This window comes from Phocoena sinus, chromosome 1 (assembly GCF_008692025.1).
Source record: "Phocoena sinus isolate mPhoSin1 chromosome 1, mPhoSin1.pri, whole genome shotgun sequence".
Taxonomy (NCBI): Eukaryota; Metazoa; Chordata; class Mammalia; order Artiodactyla; family Phocoenidae; genus Phocoena; species Phocoena sinus.
The window spans coordinates 53,338,860-53,364,204 of NC_045763.1; the positions used below are offsets into that span (position 1 = coordinate 53,338,860).

The following is a 25,345-nucleotide window of genomic DNA, read 5'->3' on the forward strand; positions in this document are numbered from 1 at the left end:
AGAATGTTCCATGAGCACTTGAGAAGAAAGTGTATTCTGTTGTTTTTGGATGGAATGTCCTGTAAATATCAATTAAGTCCATCTTGTTTAATGTATCATTTAAATCTTGTGTTTCCTTATTTATTTTCATTTTGGTTGATCTGTCTATTGGTGAAAGTGGGGTGTTAAAGTCCCCTACTATGACTGTGTTACTGTTGATTTCCCCTTTTATGGCTTTTAGCATTTGCCTTATGTATTGAGGTGCTCCTATGTTGGGTGCATAAATATTTACAATTGTTATACCTTCTTCTTGGATTGATCCCTTGATCATTATGTAGTGTCCTTTGTCTGTTGTAATAGTCTTTATTTTGAAGTCTATTTTGTCTGATATTTGAATTGCTGCTCCAGCTTTCTTTTGATTTTCGTTTGCATGGAATATCTTTTTCCATCCCCTCACTTTCAGTCTGTATGTGTCCCTAGGTCTGAAGTGCGTCTCTTGTAGACAGCATATATATGGGTCTTTTTTAGTATCCATTCAGCCATTCTGTGTCTTTTGGTTGGAGTATTTAATCCATTTACATTTACGACAGTTATCAATATGTATGTTCCTTTTACCATTTTCTTAATTGTTTTGGGTTTGTTATTGTAGATCTTTTCCTTCTTTTGTGTTTCCTGCCTAGAGAAGTTCCTTTAGCATTTGTTGTAAAGCTCATTTGGTGGTGCTGGATTCTCATAGTATTTGCTTGTCTGTAAATGTTTCAATTTCTCTGGCAAGTCTGAATGAGATCCTTGCTGGGTCAGGTGATCTTGGTTATAGGTTTTTCCCATTTATGACTTTAAATATGTCCTGCCACTCCCTTCTGGCTTGGAGAGTTTCTGCTGAAAGATCAGCTGTTAACATTATGGGGATTCCCTTGTGTGTTATTTGTTGCTTTTCCCTTGCTGCTTTTAATATTTTTTCTTGGTATTTAATTTTTTATAGTTTGATTAATATGTGTCTTGGCATGTTTCTCCTTGGATTTATTATGTATGGGACTCTCTGTGCTTCCTGGACTTGAGCATTTCCTTTCCCATATTAGAGTAATTTTCAACTATAATCTCTTCATATATTTTCTCAGTCCCTTTTTTTTCTCTTCTTCTGGGAGCCCTGTAATTCGAATGTTGGTGAGTTTAATGTTGTCCCAGCCGTCTCCGAGACTGTCCTCAATTCTTTTCATTCTTTTTTCTTTATTCTGCTCTGCAGTATTTATTTTCACTATTTTATCTTCCAGGTCACTTATCCATTCTTATGCCTCAGTTATTCTGCTATTGATTCCTTCCAGAGAATTTTTAATTTCATTTTTTGTGTTGTTCATCATTGTTCGTTTGCTCTTTAGTTCTTCGAGGTCTTTGTAAACATTTCTTGTATTTTCTCCATTATGTTCCCAAGGTTTTTGATCATCTTTACTATGATTACTCTGAATGCTTTTTCAGGTCGACTACCTCTTTCCTCTTCATTTGTTTGGTCCAGTGGGTTTTCCCCTTGCTCCTTCATCTGCTGTGTATTTCTCTTTCTTCTCATTTTTCTTAACTTACTGTGTTTGGGGTCTCCTTTTCACAGGCTGCAGGTTTGTAGTTCCTGTTGTTTTTGGTGTTCTCACAGTGGGTAAGGTTGGTTCAGTGGGTTGTGTAGGTTTCCTGGTGGAGGGTACTTGTGCCTGTGTTCTGGTGGATAAGGTTGGATCTTGTCTTTCTGGTGGGCAGGACCACGTCCGGTGGTGTGTTTTGGGGTGTCTGTGACCTTAGTATGATTTTAGCTGCCTCTCTGCTAATGGGTGGGGTTGTGTTCCTGTCTTGCTAGTTGTTTGACATAGGATGTCCAGCACTGTAGCTTGCTGGTCGTTGAGTGGAGCTGGGTCTTAGCATTGAGATGGAGAACTCTGGGAGCGCGTTTGCCATTTGATATTATGTGGGGCCGGGAGGTCTGTGGTGGACCAGTGTCCTCAACTTGGCTCTCCCACCTCAGAGGCTCAGGCTTGACACCTGGCCAGAGCACCAAGACCCTGTCAGCCACATGGCTCAGAAGAAAAGGGAGAAAAAAAAGAAAGAAAGAAAAGAAAATATAGTTATTAAAATAAAAATTAACAATTTAAAAAATTAAAAGTAATTAAGAAAGAAAGAGAGAGAGCAACCAAACCAAGAAACAAATCCACCAATGATAACAAGCACTAAACACTATACTAACAAAAAAACCAAAAAACAAAAAACATGTACAGACAGAACCCTAGGCAAATGGGAAAAGCAAAGCTATACAGACTAAATCACACAAAGAAGCATACACATACACACTCACAAAAAGAGAAAAAGGAAAAAGAAAAAAAATATATATATATAAAAAGGAAGAGAGCAGCCCAATCAATAAAAGAAATCTACTATTGGTAATTAGCTGTAAATACTAAACCAAGATAAACGTAAAACCAGAAACAAATTAGATGCAGAAAGCAAACCCTAAGGCTACAGTTGCTCCTAACGTCCACTGCCTGAATTTTGGGATGATTCATTGTCTATTCAGGTATTCCAGAGATGAAGGGTACATCACATTTATTGTGGAGATTTAATCTGCTGCTCCTGAGGCTGCTGGGAGAGATTTCCCTTACCCTTCTTTGTTTGCATAGCTCCTGGGGTTCAGCTTTGGATTTGACCCCGCCTCCGTGTGTAGGTCGCCTGAGGGCATATGTTCCCCGCCCAGACAGGACGGGGTTAAAGTAGCAGTTGATTGGGGGACTCTGGCTCACTCAGTCGGGGACGGAGGGGTACAGAATGCGGGGCGAGCCTGCCGTGGCAGAGGCCGATGTGATGTTGCAACAGCCTGCGGCGCTCCGTATGTTCTCCCGTGGAAGTTGTCCCTGGATCTCAGGACCCTGGCAGTGGTGGGCGGCACAGGCTCCCAGGAGGGGAGGTGTGGATAGTGATCTGTGCTTGCACACAGGATTCTTGCTGGCTGCAGCAGCAGCCTTAGCTTAGCGTCTCATGCCCGTCTCTGGGGTACACTCTGATAGCCACAGCTCGTGCCCGTCTCTGGAGCTCATTTAGGCGGTGCTCTGAATCCCGTCTCCTTGTGCACCCCGAAAAAAATTGCCTCTTGCCTCTTAGGCAGTTCCAGACTTTTTCCCGGACTCCCTCCCGTCTAGCTGTGGCGCACTAGACCCCTTCAGGCCGTGTTCACTCAGCCAACCCCAGTCCTCTCCCTGGGATCCGACCTCTGAAGCCCGAGCCTCAGCTCCCAGCCCCCGCCCTCCCCGGCGGCTGAGCAGACAAGCCTCTCGGGCTGGTGAGTGCCGGTCAGCACCGATCCTCTGTGCGGGAATCTCTCCGCTTTGCCCTCTGCACCCCTGTTCCTGCGCTCTCCTCCTTGGCTCTGAAGCTTCCCCTCTGCCCAGCCCCCATCTCCACGGGTGAAGGAGCTTCCCAGTGTGTGGAAACTTTTCCTCCTTCACAGCTCCCTCCCACTGATGCAGGTCCCGTCCCTATTCTTTTGTTTCTGTTTATTCTTTTTTCTTTTGCCCTACCCAGGTACGTGGGGAGTTTCTTGCCTTTTGGGAAGTCTGAGGTTTTCTGCCAGTGTTCAGTAGGTGTTCTGTAAGGGTTGTTTCACATGTAGATGTAGTTTTGATGTATTTGTGGGGAGGAAGGTGATCTCCGCGTCTTACTCCTCTGCCAACTTGAAGGCGCCTCCTTGTTCATCCCTTTTTATGGATGAGTAGTATTCCATGGTATGGAGGTACCACCGTTTAACCATTCACCCATTGAAAGACACTTTGGTAGTTTCCAGTTCTTGGCTATTATGAATAAAGCTCCTATAAACATTTGTATACAAGTTCCTGAGTGAAAATAAGTCTTTGTGTCTCTGGGATAGATGCCCAAGAGTGTAACTGCTGGGTTGTATGTTAAGTTCCTTTTTAGTTTTAAGAAACTGTCAAACTATTTTCCAGAATGGCTGTACTATTTTGTATTTCCACCAGCAATGTATGAGTGATTCAGTTTCTCTGCATCCTCATCAACATTTGGTGTTGTCACTGTTTTTCATTTTACCCATTCTTGATAGGTATATAGTGATATCATTGTTGTTTTAATTTGCGGTTCCCTAATGGCTAATGAGAAAGAACTTTTCATGTACTTGATTGCCATCCAATACCCTCTTTGGTGAAATGTTTGTTTGTGTTTTTGCCTGTTTTCTAATTGGATTGTTTACTTTTTAAATCTTTTTGAATTTTGTTTCTTTTTCTCATCTTTCTCTGTGCTCAGTTGAATATAAAGTATTCTCTCATTTAATCATCATCACTCATACACATACTAAGAGTCCACTGTTTTATCTCATATTTAATAATTTATATTTCTTCAAATTCACAACAGCCCTGAAATGTTACACTCTAATATATATTTTGTGAAGCATAATGAGTCATTTGTTTACTTTTTTCTATGAAAAGCATTACTTGTTTGTTTTGTTAGTGAAGTTTAATAATCATTTCTCTTTGTCTTGAAACAATTGCATGAAAGGTTTAGGTCCGTATAAAGAAGAGTTTTTTAAACTAGGAAGTTAGAATTTAATGTAATTTTTAGAAATGGGTCTTCATCTGTGTGAATGAACATACTCTTATAATTTTAAGGCTGAGAAAAACTAAGATTATTTTTGTGTTGTAATATGACAGAATACTGTTTTTTTCCTACCTTCCCGACTTCGGTGATTCGCATTTAGCAATGTGGAAATCTCTGTTAGGGAAACAAAAACTGATTATTACTAGAGGAGGAAGTAGTTCTCATATAGCCTCTACTTCTCTTACTGTTGAATATATTGGGGATCAGGTTATTTGAAAGAAGCTCCATCAAACTGTTGTGACAGCTTTTATGTGTCGCTTTAATTTTTGTCTGTATTTTTTTCATTTACTATTATTTGTATCCTTCCTCAACTCATATGGGAAAAGAGCTTTCACAGAGCATTAAAATCTTCATTGATACCTATTAGAATAAAAAGCCAAAGTTCTTGCCATGGCCTTTTGGATTTTGCAGGTGGCTTCGGCTGCCTTCCTGGCCTCACCTCTTTCCGCTCTCTCCTCTTTCTCTGTACTTTAGACTCCACCTGGCTTTAAACCCCTCTAACACACTGGGCTTGTATCTCCTACCTTAGAACCCTCGCTTCTGTCTCTCGGCTTCTGGCATGCTCACTTTCTTCCTCACTCTGCTCAGATTCAGTGACTTATCATCCTATCACTCCCTTGCATATACTTCCAACTCCTTTGATCCTCTTTCCTTTCACTGAACTTGCCTGGGAGAACCAACCACATCCTACTTAAGTGCAACTTTTTGCTTATTTCAGATCTCTAGCACCGCTGGAGAAAATACCCACCCATGCTGTCTGGTCTCATTTAAAATTCATGACCACCCCCTCAAGTGGGTCTTTAATTCTGCCCTGTAGCCCTGTAATATTTCCCGAGTTGTTCCATTCTTCTACTTTCAGAGGTAACTACTTCAAACCTCCTATACCTCCTGCTGCAGTCTTAATCTCTGTTTAAGGTCCTTGTTTCTTATTTCATTGAGAAAATAGAAGCAGTCAAAAGAGAGTTTCCCCTTGCTCCCACTGCATACCAAAGCTTTTTTCTGACTGTATTTGGCACAGCAAATGAACTATTTATGTTTCTTCTATCCAGAGCCAGTCTAACTTGTACAGTGGAAGTCATTCCCTCTTCACTGTCTAAGGATTTGCTTCCACGGTCATCACTCCTCTCTACCCTTCATTTTTCCTCTCCACTGCATCATTATTACTGTAATCTATCCCATCTTAAAAACAAAAACCAAACTTGATCCCACATCCCTCTTCACTTACATTCCTATTTCTTTGATCCCCTTACGGCAAAACAATATTCACAAATTGTCGCTATCAACTGACTGTAAACCACCTCAACTTTTACCAAGGCTTCCTTACATTATCAGTTTCAAAAATTGGTTCTTGTAAATATGTTTGATAAATACAGAATGCTCTTTGAGATTATGGGCATGTTCACAAGTTGTGTTCTCCCAGACTTATATAATAAGGAGATGTTTACACTTGCCCCAGTTTTTTAAATTAATTTTTATTGGAGTATAGTTGCTTTACAATGTTGGTTAGTTTCTTGCTGTATAGCAAAGTGAATCAGTTATATGTATGCATATATCCACTCTTTATTAGATTTCCTTCCCATTTAGATCACCACAGAGCATTGAGTAGAGTTCCCTGTGCTATACAGTAGGTTCTCATTAGTTATCTATTTTATACATAGTAGTGTATATATGTCATTCCCAATATCCCAATTCATCTAACCCCCCTCCCTTCCCCCCTTGGTAACTGTAAATTTGTTCTCTACATCTGTGACTCGATTTCTGCTTTGCAAATAAGTTCATCTCTACCATTTTTCTAGATTCCACATACTCAAATTTGTTGAACACAGAACTCTTTTAGAAAGAACCTATGGGTGTTTTCATACTTCTTTTTTGATATAATTTGAGAAATGTTCAGCTTCTCAACTGTGATAATGGGCAATTTGCTTAAAATGTCATTCTTCTCAGTTTACTTGAGAGAAGGTGAGTCCAGAGAGATCCCCACCCCCTGCCCCCACTCAGAATTGTGTACTGTGATAGTGGCAGAGGTGACATTACAAGTTCAGAAGCTTTTTAAGGTTCTGTTACTGACTGAGCTATCTACTTTGGATAATTATATTTAATCAGGGCCATTGTTATTAAGATATTTACCTTATTTACTTTTCTTGAAGGTGAAACATTAATATCCTTAAACATGATCTCCTAAAACAGCAAAGCTTGTTTGGGTCAATCTTATTTTTTTCTGGCTTTGGTATAATTCATTCAACTCTGGCTCTTCTTGTAACTAGATAATACGCATGAACTTTGAATTAACCTATCCACAAGATCTGCTGCCCTTCTAATTGAAATAAATTGCTTCTGTGTTTTTAGGTGTCTGGAGTAGATTTGCAGAATGCCTCTCACAGAGAAGCGGTTGAGGCCATTAAGAATGCAGGAAACCCTGTGGTGTTTGTTGTTCAGAGCTTGTCATCCACTCCAAGAGTAAGCTACTTAAAAAATATTCTCTATATCTGTGGACCAGGCTTTTTCGAATATATTTTTACTGTTATTCTACTATTACGTAAAGGAAGCATTAACTTCATTAAAATTTAGTTATTAACCTCAATTTTCCCTTTTTTCCTCTGATTTTGATTTCCTGGTCAAATTTGAGTTATTCCAGTGTGCAGTGGAGTCTAACAGACCCATTTTTGATTCCTTGATTGCCTGTTTACCATTTTTGCTAATTTGGAGGCAAGTTACCTAACCTTTCTGAACCAGTTACTTTGTTTATAAAATACTTTGAATACAGAGTAGGTCAGGGTTAAAAACATTCTAGAGGGACCACCAAATGGTATTTTTACAGGCATGTAAAAATTCAGACGTGTTGCATTGTTGTATGTTCTGTTAACGATTCTGAATTCGCAAAGAGCAGTATTTAATCATAGATTTTTTTTTCTATAATAAATTACTTATTTGGTATGGAATTAGAACTCTGATACACAGATGTTAGTGGCAGGATGTGTATTTTTATATTGCAATATGCAGCTCCGTAAGCCCTGTACCTGGAAGCAATGTTTATTTTTCTTTATTTTATAATGGAAGGCAGCTGTTCAAAACATAGACACTTATGAACAGTAGAAAAACTCTGCATATTTTTTAAAAATTTGCTTTTCAATTCGCTAATGCAGTGCCTTTCAACCTTTTTTTATGTCAGGGAATACAGAAAATAATATTTGTATGGCAAACTGTGTAAACAGATGTCTGGCTGTCCCAAGGGCGAAGGCATCAACATGCTATTTCAGCACACTTGTAGCCTGCCTGCACACAGTGGGTTGCAGCCTCACCCCACCTGGGCAGCTCTGCTGTGGTGCACTGCACTGCAGCACAGTCCTTTCTAGTCTTAGTGCTCCGTTTATACCATCAAGACTAATTGAGAGAAGTAAACTGAATAAGGTCTTCACATTTTTATACAACTTGAAATTCTAGATTTATTGGAATCCACCTTTTAACTTATAATATTGAGAAAGTCATTGAGGCCATCACTTTTATTTCTGGAAACTGAATTCTGTAGGAAAATTGGCCAGATTATTCCCTGCCAAATGACACTTCCAGAGAAATAGTTTTGAGCGAGAATGAACCAAGCAGATTATACATTTATGTGGCCACTTGCAAATGCCCCTCTGAAAAATATTTAAAGCATTTTAATAGGTTATAAAGTCAGCCAAAACGGCCAAGATTTTAATCCAGCCTTCGTTGGTGAGCTGAGGTCGAAATTTTCATTTGGAGGACATAAACAGTACAATTTCTTTCAACTGTTCAAAACAAGGGAAAATGTCTTCAGCATCGCCCGATGTTCAAGTTACTTAACCCTCAGGCAGCATCACAGACTGTTACATTGTGCATTGGGTTCATCAAGCATTGAACTATCTGTGATTCTAGCCAAGGGATGGCGATGATATTAGTGTCCATGATTTGTTCCTTTTTTTTTTTTAAGAACAAAATGATTCCAGTTGAATAAGGAAATGAAAGGAATCAAGTTTCAAATCTTTGCCAAACGGTGCTCTCTTCGGCTTACTTATTCTTGCAAGTTATATTGGTCATCACAGGAATAGAAAACATAGCCAAATTCTTAATTATTTTTGATCAGCTTACATTAAACTTTGAGACTTTCTTCAAAACCCCCAAATAAGTCATTTCCATCAAGGTCCTGTGTTTAAACATGCCTTGGTTACATGGAAATTCTCATCAACACCATGAATTGAGCAGTGGTGTTTATATTTGTACCTTTTTTTTGAGTTGTATTTTATTTTTTTATATTTGTGCTTTTAGCAGGTGGTTGTTTTTTTTTTTTTTTTTTTTTTTTTTTTTTTTTTTATGCGTTACGCGGGCCTCTCACTGCTGTGGCCCCTCCCGTTGCGGAGGACAGGCTCCGGACGCGCAGGCCCAGCGGCCATGGCTCACGGGCCCAGCCGCTCCGCGGCATGTGGGATCCTCCCAGACCGAGGCACGAACCCGTGTCCCCTGCATCGGCAGGCAGACTCTCAACCACTGCGCCACCAGGGAAGCCCCTAGCAGGTGGTTTAGGAGGATCAACAACACATTACTTTTTTAAGCTTTTCCTCCTGAATTTCTCAACTATTTTTTCAGCCTGCTAGAAAGAAATGTGTGTATCTGCTTAGATTTACTTGGTAAATGCTTATTTGAGAGCAAAATTCATGATTTATACTGTACACCTCTATAGAAAGCTTTTATGCGAAGGTAACATTTTCCAGTTAAAATTACATTTCACAGTAGCATTAGGGTTCTTTTTTTTATACATTAAAAAACAAACCCTTTTGAAATTGGCATCATGCCTTCAGTTCATTAAATTTATTATCATGTGTTGTTTTATTTTTTCCTGTATTCCGTTTGTATTTCCCTAATGTCATTGTTTCATAATGGCACCTAAATTTTTTGGACATGTGTCCATTTTGTGTATTAGTCGTATAGAAATATATTTTTTACTTTCATAAGAAACCTGTGCTGTCCTACTTTTCTTAAAGATATAGTCTTTTTGGTGGGCCTTTGGTCTTCCAAATTTTGCTAATCGTATGCATACAGAAAGATATTTCTCTGCTCTTTGAAAAGCAAACATTGCAAACTTTGTGAATGGCAGCTAACATTTTGTCCCATCACGAAGCTTCTGCCATTCAGTTTCAGCTGTTTTTTTCAGAGGAGAAAGTAGGTCCAGGGTAGGCAGATATTATAACTTTCTAGAGAGACAAAGTATTTGTTTTAAAATTCTATTTATTTATTTATTTATCTATGGCTGCGTTGGGTCTTCGTTGCTGCGTGTGGGCTTGCTCTAGTTGCTGTGAGCGGGGGCTACTCTTTGTTGCCGTGTGTGGGCTTCTCATTGCAGTGGCTTCTCTTGTTGCAGAGCACAGGCTCTAGGCGCGTGGGCTTCAGTAATTATGGCACGCGGGCTCAGTAGTTGTGGCTCGTGGCCTCTAGAGCGCAGGCTCAGTAGATGTGGTGCACGGGCTTAGTTGCTCCACAGCACGTGGGATCTTCCCGGACCAGGGCTCGAACCCGTTTACCCTTCATTGGCAGGCGGATTCTTAACCACTGCACCACAAGGGAAGCTCCTGTTTTAAAATTCTTTAGGACAAGAAACATATACCTGTAGACCCACTAGTTTTTGAACTCTGACTTAGGTTGTTGTATATATTAAGCAGAGAACTTCCCTGATGGTCCAGTGGCTAAGACTCCACACTCCCAGTGCAGGGAGGGAGCCCAGGTTCGATCCCTGGTCGGGAAACTAGATCCGTCTTGCTGCAACTAAAGGAGTCCGCATGCCACAACTGATCCCGCATGCTGCATAGAAGATCCTGTGTGCCGCAACTAAGACCTGGCTCAGCCAAATAAATATTAAAAATAAATAAATAGAGAAATAAGTATTAAGTACAGTGTCTATTTACATAGGAAGCACCAAAAACATGTTGCTTTATCACTACTGTTGTTTTTTACTTAAGTGAAACATTCCTGAGACTTTATTCCAAAATTAATTTCCTTAGACTCTAATTTAAAAGTAAAGAAGAATTAATCTTAAATTGCCTTTATTTTTTATTCTTTTTAAAGATTTTTTTTTGATGTGGACCATATTTAAAGTCTTTATTGAATTTGTTACAATATTGCTTCTGTTTTTTGTTTTGATTTTTTGGCCATGAAGCATGTTGGATCTTAGCTCCCTGACCAGGGATTGAACCCGCACCCCCTGCATTGGAAGGTGAAGTCTTAACCACTGGACTGCCAGGGAAGTCCCTTAAATTGCCTTTAGAGAGAAGTGTTTTTTTGGTTTTGTTTTCTAAATTATCCCTAGGCAGGAAGTTCCTTTAATTTTCTGAGAAAGGATATTTATTTTTCCTTTTAATTTGCATGTCTGTCATCAGATTTCATGCCAACATTATTTGTGTTAGCTATTTAAGGATCCTTTTAAAAAAATCACTAACAGTTTTGTATTTTCCTAAGATGTTTTATAGATAGTTTTACAAAAAGAAATGAGTCAAAAAGTAATCTATGATGTTGGCACCATTAAGAATTAAAATTATTTCTATGAAATTGAGCTGTTTGACTCATTTATAAACATTTATTCAACACTGCTATGTATTAGGCTTTTTCTGAGCAACAGGGTTATAGCTCTCATTGACCTCTTATCCAGGAGTGTAAATAGCTTTATAATTTATTTATATGCTAGCAGTGATAGTGAAATATTTATTGAATGTGCACAGTGTGCTAGATATCATACTTGAACTGGGGTACAGTGATGAACAAGGTAGATCTATGAAATAAATGTTGCATTCAGCGTTCTAGGAATTAACTTTGCTTACCCTTAAAAGTGTATTTCGCAAAATGAGATGTTTGGATGACAGTAAGTATTGTGACCTTCTTAGTCTTCATCTTCACCTTCTGGATCTACACAAGCCTGTGAATTTATTGCCCCTTGATGCTACACACACACACACACACACACACGCACGCACGCACATTTTGGGTTTTATAGCTTGTTAGATTTCCCAAGTAGTATTGCTTGCCTTGAATTATACTTCTCGTGTCTTTACTTTTAGGTGAAGTTAGAGAGTTAAGTAGGATTTTAATTGTTTTTTAAAAAAATTAAAGCCACGTAATGATTGTGACATTTAAATGTTTTCCTCTTCCCCCTTCCTTGTTTTTGTGGTGGTAGGTCATTCCTAGTGCACATAACAAGGCCAAAAAGATCACTAATAACGAGGACCAAGACACCCAAGAAAAAAAAGAAAAGGTAACCTAACCTTGCAAGCTTTTAAAAAATGTTTCTGGTTTCTTTTTGCATATCTGAGCTGCAATTAATAAGTGTTTTTTTGATGAGTATCAAGATAGAAGTACTGTAGTTATAATATTTCCCTTGTGTGAACATGACTGATTCTGGCCTGGATGAAGGCCTAGTGGAGTATAGGTGTAAAAATGTCATGACGCACCAATCAGCCATCATCATCTTTGTCTTTCCTGTTCAGCTGGGCTGGTTGTCTGTCTATTCCCAGAAAGTTTCTCAGACTTTGATCTTGCTGCTCCCTCAGCCTGGAAGTCCATTTTCCACATTGCTCTTCCTTTTCATTCTCGAAGGAGCAGGTCAAAGGTCATCTCTCCTGAGAAAACGTTTCTTACTGTCAATCAGAGTTAATCCTCCACTCCTGTTTCCCCACCTCTATTCTAGTAGAATTAGTTGATATTAAGTTTATCTTAGGGTATGGTGTCAGGTAGGATGGATTTTCATTTTTCCCCATAAAGGTAAATAATTATCCCACTCTTTTAAATAGGCCCTCCTTTGCACCACAACCTCTGTCATATCTCAGGTTATCAGGGGAAGATTGTTTCTGAGCGTTCTCTTTGTTCCATTTGTTTATCCCAGCACAAATGCTGCCCTGCCTAAATTATTAAAGTCTAATAATAAATCTTGTTTTCTAGTAGAGCAATCTCCTTTACGTATTTCTTTTTCTTTAGAAGTGTATTACCTATTTGTGTCCTTTTTCTTTTCCATTTAATTTTATAATTAGCTTGTCAAATTCTACCAAAAACTCTCTTTGACAATTTTGATTGGAGTTGTGTCAGATCTATAAATTGTAAAGAATTTACATCTTTATGATATTGAGCGTTCTTAACCATTAACCTGGTATGTCTTTCTATTTATTAAATTCCTCTTTTATTTCTTACAATTAATTGTTATCATTTTCTTCAGAAAGGCATTGTAAATCTTTGGTTTATTCCTAGAAATCCTTATATTTTGTGTTGCTTTTAAATATTTTTTTTTTTTTTTTGCTTTTAAATTGCATTTTCTGTTGCTAGTATGTAGATATGAAATTGAATTTTATATATTTTTTGGCATCTTGTAACATTATTCTCTTATTCTTTTATAAAATAATCTGGTTCAGGACACTGGGAAAACCAAAATGCTGAAATAAAAAAGTTAAAATCTCTCATAAACCCACCATCTAAAGATAAACTTATTAAATATTTTATGTAGAAGCTTTTAGTGTCTTGATGTATGCTTTTAGTGTCTTGGTGTATGTACTTCACATATATATATATATATATAATTTTTAATAAGAATATGAATCCCAAATTCTAGTACTATGTAGATTTTCATTTCTGAATTTTCTATATGGATAATAATAACCACTTTGGATAAAGGCAGTTTTCTTCTTCCCTTTCCAGTATTTTATCCCTTGTTTTATTATATCTGCTAAGATCTCTGTGGTGTTTAATGGAGGTAATAAGAGCTAACATTCTTATTGTTTTACCTCCTGGTAGTTAGGAAATTGCTTTCAATATTTAACCATTAAATATGATGTGTGCTGTAAGTTTTTATAGATTATCCTTTGGTTATGGAAGTATTCCCTTTCATTCTTATTTTGCTAAGAATTTTTATGACGAATGGGATTGATATTGAATTTTATCAAATGTATTATCTACATTCACTGAAATAATTTGTATGTGATTTTTTTTTTCTCCTTGAATTCCTTAATGTGGTGAATTATATTAATAGATTCTGTAATGTTAAACCAATCTTAAATTAATTTGGTCATGATCTTTTTTGCCTGTTTGCTAGTATTATTTCTTTTAGAATTTTTACATCTGTGATTTTGAACAAGTTTGGCCTGGAATTTTCCGTTTATATACTATCCTGTCTGGTTTTGGTTATAGAAGACTACTAAAATGAATAGTAGGAGTACTTCTTCTTTTCAGTTCTCTGAGAGTTTGTGTAAAATAGTAATTATCCATGCCTTACATGTTTGGTCAGATTAGCTTATGAAGCCATCAAGGGCCTGTGTTACTGAGCTATTCAGATTTTCTGTTGCTTTTAGAGTCAGTTTTGATTACTGACTCTTTTCTAGGAATATTGATGTCACCTAATTTTTGCATTTGTTGGTATAAAGTTGTTTATTCTCTTAACATGTATTATCTGTGTTCTCTTCAAAGTAGTTCTTTTTCATTATGAATATAGTTTATTTTTTTATTAATCTTGAAAGTAATTTTTCATTTAATTCCTCATTTTGAAGAATTAAGTTTTGAGCTGTTAGTCTTCTCTGTTATATCTTTATTCTGCTTAATTAATTTTGTTCTCATTTTTATATTGTCTTATTTGGGTTTATTTCCTTCCCGCCACCTAATAATCTTTAGATAGTTGTAGAATTTATTGTTTTAACCATTCTTTTTTTCTAAAATAGTCATTTCAGACCATAAATTTCCTTCTAAGGTCCTTTTTTTTTTTTTTTTTGGTGATACGCGGGCCTCTCACTGCTGTGGCCTCTCCCGCTGCGGAGCACAGGCTCAGCGGCCATGGCTCATGGGCCCAGCCGCTCCGCGGCATGTGGGATCTTCCTGGACCGGGGCATGAACCTGTGTCCCCTGCATCGGCAGGCGGACTCTCAACCACTGCACCACCAGGGAAGCCCCCTTAATACTATTTTAAAAGCTGGCTGTCCTTGTTCTGAGCATTGTCTTTCACTTAGAATGATCTGGTCTGAGGAAAAGTTTTGCTGAAAATTCATTTGCCTTTATTATTCTTCATTTAACTCACTTTTAAGTTTTTTCAAACAAGAATTAAAGAGACACCATGATCACATTTTTGAATTCTTTTGTTGCTTAACAAGTACTTTGTATTTGGCATCTTCTCTTCCTTCATCACTCTTGCATTTTATTGATTTTTGGATTTTCTATAAATGTACAAAGTGCTGTTTTGGTTAGACATTATCTTAAATAAATTTGGGTGTGTGTTTTTCTTTACGGATCCCAAATATTGTTTTCTATTTTGGAGGAATTTATTTTATGCCTGCTTTCTGTAATGGACCAGTCATTGTCCATTTACTGATGTGTATCCTGCCATTAGTGGCTTTGTCCTATAAAGCATAATTGATTGTACTTTATTGAAATCCTGTAGCAAAACAAATCTTAATCTGGTTATTTTGGCTTTTGTGGAGTGCTTGGGTGTATCGGCTCCCATTCTTTCCAGCAGCTTGGATCTCTCCATAGTTGGGCATGTTTTATTTTTCCCAGCGTTCAAAAAAATGTCAACATTCTGTGAAGGTAATCTGATCATAAAGTCTACTTTAATTAAGCCTATTTGAACCAAATATTGATGTGCTGTATCATTTGGTGTGTAAATTTAAAGAATACTTATACAGAAATAGAAAAAATATTCATCATAAAGCTTTCTCTTTCTTTTTTAAAACATTAAAATGTGTGTTGACTCTTTATAAATTGTAGATGAATACCTCTTTGGTTAGAAAATCTTGGTATTTCAAGTAGTTTTTAAAGAATGAAATCTTTACCTTCTACAATTGAATAAAAAGTTTAAATAATTGTAGGATTAACACATTGGGTAGTTTTTACATTTAGACTTAATTTTGAAATGTTTTTCATTTGAGTTATTTGGTCAGAAATAAAGAAAACTAAGCCTCAACAGTGTAAAGAAAGTACATATAGTTGACTTTCTCACTGGAGAAAGGAATTCATTCTTCTGGGTAGGTTAACAGTCTTAAAAGCTGTGCCTTTGAATTCTTGTTTTCTGTATTACATCACAGAGTCACTTTTACATAATAACATAAACATAAGAGAATGAATTGTATTTATTTTACAATCCTGGTGGTGTGATGGAAGTTGGATAGAGTCAAAATATTTACAGATTATCTTTTTTATCCTGTTTGTCATTGAGGAAGAGGTTATACAAAGACAATTAACGCTTCTCTCAAATTTTGCATCTTCAGAGGCGAGGAACTGCTCCACCTCCTATGAAACTGCCGCCTCCTTATAAAGCTCCATCTGATGACAGCGATGAAACTGAAGAAGAATATGCATTTACCAACAGTGAGTTCCTTTTCATTATTTGGGGTGGATGCAGAATTTATTATATTATGCTTTAATGATTGTTGTAAATTGTCAAATACAGTGGTATAACTTCTTAGAAAATGTGCATTAACATATCTTGCTGAAAAAGAAAGTTTACATCTCCAAAACTTCTGTGACTTTATTTTCCTAAGTTTTTGTCTTTGACACTAATATAACAGAGTGAGTATCAAAGGCAGCTGGGTGGTAAACTTTTATCTACATTCCCTCCTAGTCTTACTATTTGGTTATGATTACACAAATGCTAAGAAGTCCTTGAAATTGGAGTTTGACCCATAATAATAAGAGTTGAATGTAGATTTTAGGCCTTGATTACGTGCCCTACTCAAGCGGATGGTGATATTGTCAATGCAAAATTACAGAGGGCCAACGAAGTCATAATTTTTCCTTTAGATGTCATTTCATGACGCCCTTTTGTATTAGTTGTATCAAATATACATTCACACATATATTTAATGAAGGCTTTATTTAAAAGAATTTATATATCTTATATGTATGTAAATTATATGTAGTTTAGATCTGATTGCTGTTGTGTATGGAATTTATTTTGGGGTGATGAAAATGTTCTAAAATTAGATTGTGATGATGGTTGCACAATTTGTGACTATACTGAAACCTACAGGATTATACATTTGAATGGGTGAATTTCATGGTTTTTGAAATTTACATATTTTAAAATAATATTTTTCCTTCTATAATATAGAAAAGGAGTCTGATACAGAAATTGAAAGAGTTAAAATTCTGGCTCCAGTACTTCCTAGTGTGTGACCTTAAGCATGCCCTCTTCTATGAAAATAATGATACCTACTTCAAAGGGGTTGTGATGAAGATTAAAATAAGGCGATAAGGACTTTAGCCTGGCGTATTGTGAATCTTCAACAAGTATTATAAAGTTGACTATAACTTTATATTTTTCTAAATATAATATATAAATGAAATATAAAAATAAATATAACTATATAACAAGTTGACTTTATAAAAACTTGGTTTGTACTTTGTGATTTTACAGAACGCTTTCTCATGCATTTTCATTTGTTCAACAATCTCTGTTGAAAACCAACTGCTTTTCACTAACAGTGCTAAGTGAGTCTTCTGTGAGATAAATGAAACATAGCTCCTTGTTTTCTCTGTGAGGTTACCAGCCTGGAAGGCAGGATACAAAGGCATGGAAACAAAATTTCGTAAAGGTACTGCAGTGCCTTGGTTCTCAACCTCTTTGGAAGAGCAACACATGATGGATACGATTGATATATGTGTGCGTTTGTGTAATGTAATCCCTTGTTTTGATATAGTTATTAGGGCAGCTGCAGCAGAGTGGAGATAGCTTGTTGATTAATCATAATTTCCGGGATACTAGAATGCCTATATCTGCATGGTTGTTAGGAAACCTGGTTTAAGCATGTGACTAAGATTACATTCTAATCCTAGCTCTACCACTTAGTTGTGAATACATGGACAAGTTTCTTAACCTCTTCATGGCTCACACTTTCCTATCAATATGGAAGAGAGGGATGTCTTATAAATAATCTGCCTCACAGGACCGCTATGAGCATTAGAGGAAAAAGCATTTAAAGAACTTAGTATAAGGATTGTGATACCTAGTAAACACTCTGGTTTACCATGTGCCAGGTCTTCATATGTGTTAATAACTCTATCAACATAATAACTTTGTGAGGTCTCTAAATGTACAAATAAACAGGCTCAGAGAAATTAAGGAATATGTCAAAAATTACACAGCTAATAAATAGTGGACATGGAGTTTAAATCCAGGCACTCTGACTCCAGAGTTGGTACTGTCTGTCATCTACTCTTCCCATTACTTAAAACATTACTATCCCAGAAATAGGAACAAAGTGACTTGGGGTTATCTAGTGAATATCACTTTGATACCATTAGATAAGCAGAGCAGTTCCCCAGAGTTCCAAGACCATGTGTACATGTGTGTTCACAGCACACATTCACAGCGTTAGAGGGGTTCAGGAAGGGCATTGATTTACACTGAAAGCTGATACAGTAAGTCCCCTACATACAAATGAGTTCCATTCTCAGAGCACATTTGTTAAGTCCAATTTGTTCGTTAAGTCCAGCAAAGTTAGCCTAGGTACCCAACTAACACAATCAGCTTATATAGTACTGTACTGTAATAGGTTTATAATACTTTTCACACAAATAATACATAAAAAACAAACACAAAAAATAAACATTTTTAATCTTACAGTACCGTACCTTGAAAAGCACAGTAGTGTGCAGTACAACAGCCGGCATACAGGGGCTGCCATCGAGTGAACAGGCAAGAAGAGTTACTGACTGGAGGAGGGAGAGGAGGTGGGAGATGGTAGAGCTGAAGGATCATCAGCGATAGGAGACAGAGGGCAAGCTGCAATTTCACTCAGGCCTGACGTTGACGGCACAGGTTCTGGTTCCTTGCTGGATTCAATTCTATCTAACCTCTTGAAAAAAGATCCAGCCTTGCTGGATTCAATTCTATCTAACCTCTTGAGAAAAGATCCAGTGATGTCTGGGTAGTAGCTCTTTTTTTCTTGTCATAGATGACACAGTAGCACTGGATTGCATTCTGAACGGCTGCTGCAACCTTCGTGTACCAGTCTACGTTTGGGTCCTGTGCCTCAAAACTAACAGTGCCTCCTCAAATAAAGAAAATCCCCTTGCCATTTCCTGCGTCGTGAATCTCTTCGGTTCTTCAGTTACTTCTTCCTCTTGTCTCTCTTCATCCTTTCTCTGGGCTTCCAATTCCATCAGGTCTTCATTAGTAAACTCCTTGTGGTTCACAGCAAGGAATTCAAAGAAGTCGTCCTCTTACAGATCTAGTTTGAAATACAGATACTGTACTACTGTAGCCTATACAGTACCTTTCAGTAAAGTACAGAAAAGCACAACCACTTGTGGAGGATGCACACAGGTGACAATGTACACAACACACATGAACTAACTTACGTGATTGGACATGCAAATGCATGTTCACATCTTTGAAAGCTGGCAGCTTGAAGGTTCATATGTAGGGGACTTACTGTATAGACTTCTAGTATCAAATTCATCTCCTAACTATGACATTTCACAAATTCTCCAGCAAATCTGGGCTGTGAATATGACTTTCCATTCATTTTGCTCCCCATTTTTTCCCTTCCCATTGAATTTTCTGTTAACCTGCTCCAGAAGGGTTTGAACCGTCTGGAGCTGTGAGATGGTTCACATTTAAAATGTAGATGAACCTAAAGCCTCTAGCTTTCCTGTATTTCTCCTGATATGGATCTGGTGAATTTTTCTTTGCTCCTCAACTCTTATTAAATGAATACTCCGCTCATCTTTCCAAAACTAAAAGCAAATTTGTTCACTGTTTTATCAGATTCTTATTGTCCCAAAACTAAGCATTTCTTTTTACAGTGGTGAAAGTATGATTACATAACTTCCCCATGGTCCAGGACTAGGAAGTGCAAGGCTGGAATCCAAGCCGTAGGCCTACCAGGAAGTGATAATTATATCAGAGAGATCACCGACGTGAGATACTCATGATTCTAAAGTGTAGTTTAATCTGACTTAGGTGAGCTTTGGCAAGTTACGCATTTACAAATTCATCTGTCAAGAATACTTATTGAGTGGGTATTTTAGGTGGGCAGACACTGTTTTAGGTGTCGGGAACAAGATCTCTCATTAACTTATATTCTAGAGGGGGAGAAAGCTTATAAACAATAAGATAGTTTAAATATTGATAAGTACTGTAAATAACTAAATAAAGCAAGGTAGTATGAGAATAAATCCCTTGGAGGAGGCAACATTAAGTGGAATGGGTAAGGAAGGCCAAGCAAGGTAGGACCGAAATGACAAGAAGCAACAACAGAGCTGACTTTTTAGTCATCATATTGATCAGATTTTTTTTCAGACTGTGATCCACAGTAACATATATTTTATTTAACAACCGAATATAGATGTGCGCGTACACATGGACACACACACTAACATGCATATATAATTGAAACAAAAGTTTCATGAAATATAACTTACCTTTATAACATATGAAGAAATTATTCTTTTTCTATACTATTTTTTCTTTTTTGGCCGCACCACGTGGCTTGTCGGATCTTAGTTCCCTGACCAGGGATTAGAACCTGGGCCCATGGCATTGAAAGCGCTGAGTCCTAACCACTGGACCACCAGGGAATTCCCTCTGCACTATTTTATTTCACTTTTTAAAATGCTGTTTGCAACTTGTTTTTTTTCTTGATCGACTAATGAGTCACAACCTGCCGTATGAAAAGCACAAATCTGTGGTTTTCAAACTTCAGTGTACCTCAGAAGCACCTGTTTAGCTTGTTCAAACACTAATTGCTGACCCCCTATCCCCAGTTTCTAAGTTCTTACATCTGGGAGCACCCAGTAATTTGCATTTCTAGGTGATGCTGATACTTCTGATTCAGGGCCGACCTTCTGAAAACCGCTGATCTGGATGGTATTAAACTCACGGGAGCAGATGAGGTAGAGAAGTGTGTATAGACAGCAGCAAGAAGGGAACCCAGCACATGCCTAGCATAAGAGCATCCTAGCATAAGAACACTCTGAGGAGATTGTAGAATTAAGTAGTTTAAGAGAATGTGTTTCAAGAAAGGTTCTGTCAGTGAACCTCAGTGGTCAACTGTGGAATGATTCCGAGAGGTTGGAGACAGAATAGTAACCGTTGAACTTAGCAACATGGGGTTGCTGAGGAAGAACAGAAAGAGGATACTTGGTAAAGTAACCAAGGGAGTTATTGTTCAGGTTGTTGTGAGAATTCAGTGTTACAGCCAGCGCAGGCATGCCTCCTTTTATTGTGATTCGCTTGATTGTCCTTCACAAATGATTGTGTCTCTTACTAATTGGTTTGCGGCAGCCCTGCATTGTCAGATGATAGCATTTTTTAGCAATAAAATGTTTTTTAATTAAGTATGTACATTGCTTTTTAGACATAATGCTATTGCTTACTTCGTAGATTGCGGTGTAGTGTAAACATAACTTTTATATGCATTGGGAAACCAAAAAATTGGTGTGACTCACTTTATTGCGGTGATCTGGAACCGAACACGCAACGTCTCCCACGTATACCCGTATAGACAGGGTGTTACATAACGGGCATTTATATTATAGATCACTCATCTTGCATAGTTGAACATATGACATTCTAGTGTCTAATTTCCATGAGAAGTCTTACAACCATCTTAATAATGAAAATTTCTTGAACTTTAATTAAGAATTATGAAACAGTTAAAAATTAAGAAACAATGTCCACATAGATGCTTAGCTGTTGACCAAACTACTATTGTCAGACCTGCAGGATTTGTCAAAGGGAGGTATCAGTGGTGCAGAACTTTTAACTTTATGATATAGTCTTTAATACCTAAATTTAAAGCTTGATTGCCCTGTCAGAGGTTTAAGATCATTGAGTGCATGAAATGATCACTCAGTTCACTATCACATGGTGACTTTCTAATCTTTGTTTCTAGCCTTAAACTCACTCTGATATCCTGACCCAAATTTTCAGTTGGCTGTTGGAAAGATGCCATATCTTTATTATCGTTCTTTGTACAATGGATCAACAAATGTAGATGAATCTTCTTTCCCAATCTCTTCTCATATTTGTAGTTTCCTTTGTTTTTTTTTTTTGTTTTTGTTTTTTTGCGGTACACGGGCCTCTCACTGTTGTGGCCTCTCCCATTGCAGAGCGCAGGCTCCGGACGCGCAGACTTAGCGACCATGGCTCACAGGCCCAGCCGCTCCGCGGCATGTGGGATCTTCCCGGACCGGGGCACGAACCCGCGTCCCCTGCATCGGCAGGCAGACTCTCAACCACTGCGCCACCAGGGAAGCCCTCCTTTGTATTTTTATTACCACAATTTTAGTAACTATATGGTAGTAGTTACTAAATTCTCCATAAATTCTCCCCAGATCTTTAAGTGCATTCTCAGAAGAGCCTTTGAAAGGAGATACCTCTTCTGCTGATTTCAGCTTCATGTCGCATTATTTGGAAAACCTTGCCCGGCTCCTTCTTCTAATACCTATTCCTGTATTTTTCTTTCATCGTATTAACAAAATGTAATTATTTATATATTTATTAGATTAATCTGTCTCCCCTGCCAAATCTCTAAGTTCCATGAGGCTAGTTACCCTCTGTTTTGGCCTGGCACATTATAGAAATTCAGTATTTGGGGCAAATTAATGAAAGAAGGTATGTGACTCACATAGTTACATGGGGGTGCACTGAAAACCCGGGTGTGCTTCTGGTGCCTCGGAGGTACCCTTTCTCCTGAACTGTACCATCGCAGTTTCAGAGCATTCTGTCCAGAACAGCTTGACATCTCTTTCTCAATATGCCACCCATTACTTTATCAAAAAGCTTCGATCCCCAGGGGGATTTGCCACAGTCTCCAGAAAGTCTTGCTTTGTTCACCTTCGATCCCAGAAGTTAAATGCTTTTATATCACTTGGGTGATTCTAACCTGTTGGCGTTCACTCTTTCAATTATGGTTTTAAACTGCAGGGAGCAGAAGGTTTGGAATGACTTTCTGTAACATAAGAGAGTGAAGCAATGAGAATCATAAAATAGACATGTCTCTTTTTTTTTTTTTTGCGGTATGTGGGCCTCTCACTGTGTGGCCTCTCCCGCTGTGGAGCACAGGCTCCGGACGCACAGGCTCAGCGGCCAAGGCTCATGGGCCCAGCCGCTCCGTGACATGTGGGATCTTCCCGGACCGGGGCACGAACCCGTGTCCCCTGCATCGGCAGGCAGACTCTCAAGCACTGCGCCACCAGGGAAGCCCAGACATGTCTCTTGATGTCTATTGAATCCTCGGAATTCAGAATATAATTGACTTATTTGACACCTGGCTTTTTAGTGCTGTAACAGAGATGTGAATGGAACCTCATGCGGACGGTTTCTTAAAGCCCTTTTTTAATCCTTTAAATCCAGAATAGCATACTCTCCTGAGGTATTTTGTTTTTCCACCTTTTTTTTTTTCCTCAATAAGGATCTCGTTTAATTATGACAGTGATACATCTTTATGGCATTTTGCTCAGATTCCTCCCTCCCCCCAATTATATGTCATAATATAATATTTGGTATAAGAAATATGTTTGGGTTATGAAGCATAATAAAATTAGCCCATGAACCACACCATGCAAATAAAAATTAGATTACAGATACCTTGCATCTTTGTGTTTTACTTTAATTCTTTTTGTTTTTATTTCAGTTGTTTTTAAGGATAGGATACTAGCTAAGACCTTCTGAAATGTGATTTATTAGCAAATCGCTCACAGTCACACTATGTGTAAGTTTAGAGCTTTTTAAAAAACAGGAACTTTATTGAGATATAATCCACATTACCATACATCTACTTAAAGTGTCCAATTCAGTAGCTTGTCGTATATTTAGAGTTGTTGAACCATCACCACTATCAGCCACCCCCCAAACCCTGCTCATTGGACGTCACTCTTCTTTACCATATTTATTCAAAAATTCCTTACATTCATGTATAAAATACACAAACACATATTTTAATTTTTTTAAAAGACTTCATAAATAATCTTCCTGTGTTCCCATGGAATGGTCTGGGGAACCTGTCCCAAACCTCACTTCCTCTTACAAAAAATGCCCCCAAAACTGCATTTAAATTTGGAAGAAGACAAAGATGCCTGCTAGTCCCACTGTCCTCAAGAATCTAGCAGTGCAGTAAGATCACCTCTTCTTCCCAGCTCAAAAAACAAACAAAAAGACAAAACCAGAAAGAGGAAAACAATATTATTCACAGATAATACAGTTGTCAATCTCAAAAATTCAAAACCTAAAATAATCTTTTAGCTAGAGTAAGTCAGGCTATATATTAATTGCACATATGAAAAAAATCTTCTAATCAGTATTATCTACTTAGGAAATATGATAGAAATTTCCTAATAGAAATAACAGAGAAACTTTTTAAAAACCCAGTAATAATACAATTAGAAATGCAAATCATGGCAATGACCCATAACTTTTGAGTCATTTACTGTTTGGCAATGTGATAAAAGCTATAAACCTACCCTCAAGAAATATGTATGCAGGTACACAGAAACATTGTCACCCACAACCCCTCCCCGCCCCCCCAACACACAATTTTAAATAGGCATCATTTTGCCTATTTAGTGCAAGTCCTGAAGCCCGTTTAAGGTAATTCGAATCTAAATCCTAAGAGTGTATAGGCATTTTTTTTAAATATGAGAATTTCATTGAACACTGATTTGGAAATGAAATGCTAGGCAATTTTGGAAAAGAAAAATATTGAGAGGAGGGGACACATACTTCCCTAGTATCTGAATATATTCTAAACTGGTGTTTTTCAAGCTCAATCTGGAGCTTTTAGAAATGAGTGGGAGAGTTTTGACCTGTCTGAAACAATTTTTCTCAACCTTGATTACTGACATTTTAACCTTTAATTCTTTGCTGTGGGGGACTGACCCTTGCCTTGTAGGATGTTTAACAGCATCCTTGATCTCTACTCACTAGACGCTAGTAGCCTCTTCCTCCCACCCCAGTTGTGACAACCAAAAATGCCTTCACACATTGCCAAGTGTCCCCTGGTCTAAATGGATGGGATATTCTACTGTTATTTATTAGTTGGGGTGCCAAGGGCACTGCATTGTATGGGATAATCTTGTACAGTAAAGAATTCTCCTGCTCAGAGTACCAGTAGCACTTCAGATTAGAAATATTCTTTAAAACTACAGTAATTAAATCAGTTTAGTATTTGCATTTGAAATGATCCTGAAATAGACCCAGATGTCTTATAAAAAGTCTAAGATTTTAAAAAATATACTCTTGGTACAGGGAAAGGGTTTCCATATTATTATAATAACACTGTAAAAGAAAATAGTAAGCTGGCTTATATAAAAATTAAAATATATACACCCATATTTTTGTATACATATATATTCAGAGGAGAAAGACATGTACAACAATACAAACACAAGCAAATATCAGCCATTGTGTAATAGATTTGAGCAACAAGTACAAAAAGTCTGTTCAGCCTCACTAACAATGAGAGATATGAAAATTAATAAAAAATCAGATTTTTTATCCCATCAAATTACTTAAGATTTAAAAAATTACTGTTGCTCATTGTTGGAGAGGTTGCAGAAAAAAGGAGTTGTTTTATACTGTTGGTAGGAATTTGAATTCATGTTATCTCTTTCTAGAGACTCATTTGGCGGCACATATAAAAAATTTTAATGTGCATATTCTTTGAATAATCTAACTTCCAGTGACATATCTTAAGGAATTTGTTGCCCATGTGAATGTGTCTGTTTGTACATATACCTACAAAGAAGTTTGCTGCTG

At 37.5% G+C, this 25,345-nt stretch overlaps 1 protein-coding gene across 6 annotated transcripts in view; it reads left to right on the forward strand.

Annotated features, from left to right (window-relative positions):
- Nucleotides 1-25,345, forward strand: part of PATJ (PATJ crumbs cell polarity complex component) — a 352,815-nt gene that overhangs the window by 144,680 nt on the left and 182,790 nt on the right. For all 6 annotated transcript variants that reach the window (XM_032644105.1, XM_032644108.1, XM_032644106.1 and 3 more), the window contains 3 exons: nt 6,961-7,071; nt 11,792-11,869; nt 15,852-15,951. In XM_032644105.1, the coding sequence (XP_032499996.1) occupies nt 6,961-7,071; nt 11,792-11,869; nt 15,852-15,951 (289 nt within the window). The remainder of the gene's footprint in view (nt 1-6,960; nt 7,072-11,791; nt 11,870-15,851; nt 15,952-25,345) is intronic.